The 3,471-nt window shown below is 41.5% G+C and overlaps 1 protein-coding gene across 1 annotated transcript; it reads left to right on the forward strand.

Moving 5' to 3' along the window:
• The first annotated feature begins 946 nt into the window (after positions 1-946).
• On the forward strand, positions 947-3,080 carry LOC137586582 (tektin-3-like). The gene is made up of 4 exons (XM_068302676.1): positions 947-1,645; positions 1,707-2,294; positions 2,365-2,673; positions 2,738-3,080. The coding sequence occupies exons 1-4, from the start codon at positions 1,221-1,223 to the stop codon at positions 2,964-2,966; spliced, it is 1,551 nt and encodes a 516-aa protein (XP_068158777.1). The 5' UTR covers positions 947-1,220; the 3' UTR covers positions 2,967-3,080.
• The last annotated feature ends 391 nt before the right edge of the window (positions 3,081-3,471 follow it).

Raw genomic sequence — 3,471 nt, forward strand, 5'->3', positions numbered from 1 at the left:
TGTATGTATATAGTTTATGTACCCTAGTTGCCTAGACTCTTGTTGGGGTTACCATGGGTCAATGCCACTGATTGTAAACAAAACGGGCTACCAAAGTTACCAAGTTTAATCAATACTAACTAAGAGTAGTAGTTTACGATGACGACGACGACAACGACGACCTGTATTTGCAGTTGGCAATCTGTGGAGGCATTTCAAAGCCAATAGTCCTCTGTATTCAACTCTCATGCTCTGTTGGGCCAACGAAGATCATTATTTGAGTCAACGTTATCCGAATCCACAGCAAAAGGCACCCGAAACGCTTAAAAACGTTTTGTTGCGTTCCAGTGTACCGATTGTGAGTGATACTAGTGAAAAAGAAGGAGAAGAAGAAGAATTGTGTAAAGTGCAATTTGCAATGGCACCACTCAAAGGTCAAGAGGTCACCAAATTCCATAAGCACTCATTTCTTGAAAATCGCATATTCGATCATCGTCTGGTCAAGGATAATCTATTGGATAAATGGCCCACAGCGGATATGAATGAGTACAACGAGCGCAAGGATCATCGCAATCTAATGGAATCCTATGTAGAAGCCAATTAGTATCATCTAGAATCATTCATTCATTCATTTAAAGCACCTGCAAAAGCACCAAAAAAAAAAACCAAAAAAAAAACCAAAACCAAAATCTGTCCTGTTGGAATAAGTTGCCATAGGTTATATGTGTCCTGGGAATTCTTTACAAAGGCTTTAAAAACTTCAAAATTCAAGGGATTTTTGAAGTCGTTGAGGATTCATTTTGATCCTGTTGTCCATAATGTTTCCTTAACCAAATCGTTTTTTTTTTTTAATATCGATATCTATGATGTTCCCTCAACTAACTTTTAATCGAAATTAAAGTTTAGTTTTTGTTTTTTGGATCCCAGTAGGCCGTGCCCGTTTGAATTTTTCGTAGATGGTGCTCCTGACCAGATTCTAGTCATTCTAAATCGAAATCAAGTCCAACACAAATCAGTTGCTAGCTTATTTCTATAAAAATAATATTCATTTTTGTGTTTAGTTTTTCCATATAATTTTTTTGTGATTCGGAAAAAGTCGAAATTCAAAGTCGTTGAAAATTATCAGTTAATGCACCGCGCACAGAAAGTCCTTCCCCCACAGGACGCACACAAAGTATACACAGATACAGCAGATACGCACGCACGCACACACACACAGTGAAAATTAACACTGCTGCACAATGAGTCATCAAAATCATTCAGATCCAACAACGAATATACCACAATCGACGGTCATGTATTCCCAATTGCAGCCATGGAGCCATGCAGGAGCACCGCCCTGCATGGAGCCGATTAGTGGACCATCGATACCGCCGCGTGTGGGCACAGCATATGAGACGACCACACGACATCCTTGGCGTCCGGCAATGGCCTATGAGCTGATCCAAGTGAAGCATTTACCCGAACAGCCGGTGACCAATCAATTGACCAAACAATGCTTTCTACCCACGGGCATGAAGACGGATGGCATGATATTTCCCAATTTGGTCACTGGATTCGATCGTAATCCCCAGCATGCGGCACGTGCGGCTCTCTATACACGGTATACGAACAATGAATGGCATAATAACAATATGACCAAATATTCGGAGTCCAATATGAATCGGTAAGTTATCCAGCTTGCCCACTTGGGTCCCCTTCCTCCACTGCATCATTGTTGTTCCCAGCCACATGTCGGAGCGAGTGCGCAACGATGCGGTACGTTTAATGCGCGAATCCGATGAGAAGGCCACTGCGGGCCAACGTGATGCCGGCCGTCGTTTGGGTGAACGCATCACGGATCTAACATTTTGGCGTAATGAGCTAAATACCGAGCTGGAGAAACTTATTGCCGAGATGTCGGATATCAATGAGCTGCAGCGTCAATGTGGCAAGGCATTATTGGATTTGGAGATACCATTGCATATTGCCCAGGAATGTCTGTTTCATAGGGAGTCGCGTCAGGGTACCGAGAAGGTCCATGATATTGTCGAGAAGGCTTTGCTGGTGGAGGTCAACAATTTACGTATATCACGTGATCGTCTGAAGGGTCTTCACGAGAAGATCGCCAAACAGGCGCTCGATTGTCGCGGTGCCCAGCATTTGCTTGAGGATGATGTCTCGCATAAGGAATCCTCATTGGGCATAGATTCCATGTGCCATCAGTTAAATAATTTTAGTCGCGGCATTACCTATTATGGCGGCATTGAGAAATACGATCCATCGGTTAGCACTCAGGAATCATGGGCCCAGGCCAGTAGTGAGCATGTAAGACGGTAAGTAATGTTGCAGCAAATCCCTCTCCCATCCACTACATCCCATTGATTGACTCCCCTGGTTCTGAAGTTCTCAAGCAGAGCGTGCCAAGTTGTCGCAGCTGCGCAGTGATTCGCAGAATATTGTCAATGCAGTGGCCGCCACAGTATGGGATTATTGGAGTAATACCAATAACTCGTTTGATCGACGCGCCCAGGAAATGGCAGAGGCCAAGAATCGTGTACAATTGCATTTGCAGAAGGTGCAGCAGGAGCTTTTCGATTTGGAGAAGCATCTATTTTTGCTGCAAAAGGCCATACAGGATAAATCGATGCCCCTGAAAGTGGCCCAGACACGTCTGGAGGCTCGTTCCCATCGTGAGGGTCTCGAACTTTGCAAGTAAGTGCATTCCTCTAATCCTTTAGCCACCACCACTACAACTATTGAGAATCTTTCAAAATAGGGATCATGCCCAGGAGCGTTTGGTACAAGAGGTACAAGACATCCAAGGCACTGTCGATGTGCTGCATCATAAGCTACAGGAAACGGAAGCCACACATCAGAATTTACTCAAGACTCGTTGTGCCCTTGAGGTGGATTTGCGTAACAAGGTTAATGCCCTATTTATTGATCGTGAGAAGTGCATGAGTCTTCGACGATCGTTTCCAGTTAGCAATTTGATTCGTTATTAATTTAACATTGTAATACTTTCAATGTGTTTGTTGTGTTGTGTTGTTTAGTTTATTTAAAAACATTTGAACATCGCCACACCATGAAATATATGTATGTATGTATATCGGATTAAATTGATATGAGTTTTAAATTTCAACTGTATCCATAACACGGCGACATAAAAATAAAAACAATTCAATATCTCTGATTGGTGGAGTAAAATAGCTATTCGACGGGAACTTCAACTTGTTTCTAGAATAATTAAATGGTTTCCAACACTGTTAACAATGTCAGTAAGTTTCCATAGTATACTTTAATGTCAGCCTGTGTAATCAGCATCTTCAAATATCCATTTAAATTGTACATATACATATGTATGTATGTATATGTATGTATATATATATAGCTATAAATTAAAAACGACCCCAATAATTCAAAGAAGTACATTTTATTTCACATTGAAGATCTCATTTTGTTTTTCTTTGTTTATCATTTGGTTTTGTTTTTCTCTTACTGTTATGTTTT

This window comes from Drosophila tropicalis, unplaced genomic scaffold, assembly GCF_018151085.1.
Source record: "Drosophila tropicalis isolate 14030-0801.00 unplaced genomic scaffold, ASM1815108v1 contig_158, whole genome shotgun sequence".
NCBI classification, from domain to species: domain Eukaryota; kingdom Metazoa; phylum Arthropoda; class Insecta; order Diptera; family Drosophilidae; genus Drosophila; species Drosophila tropicalis.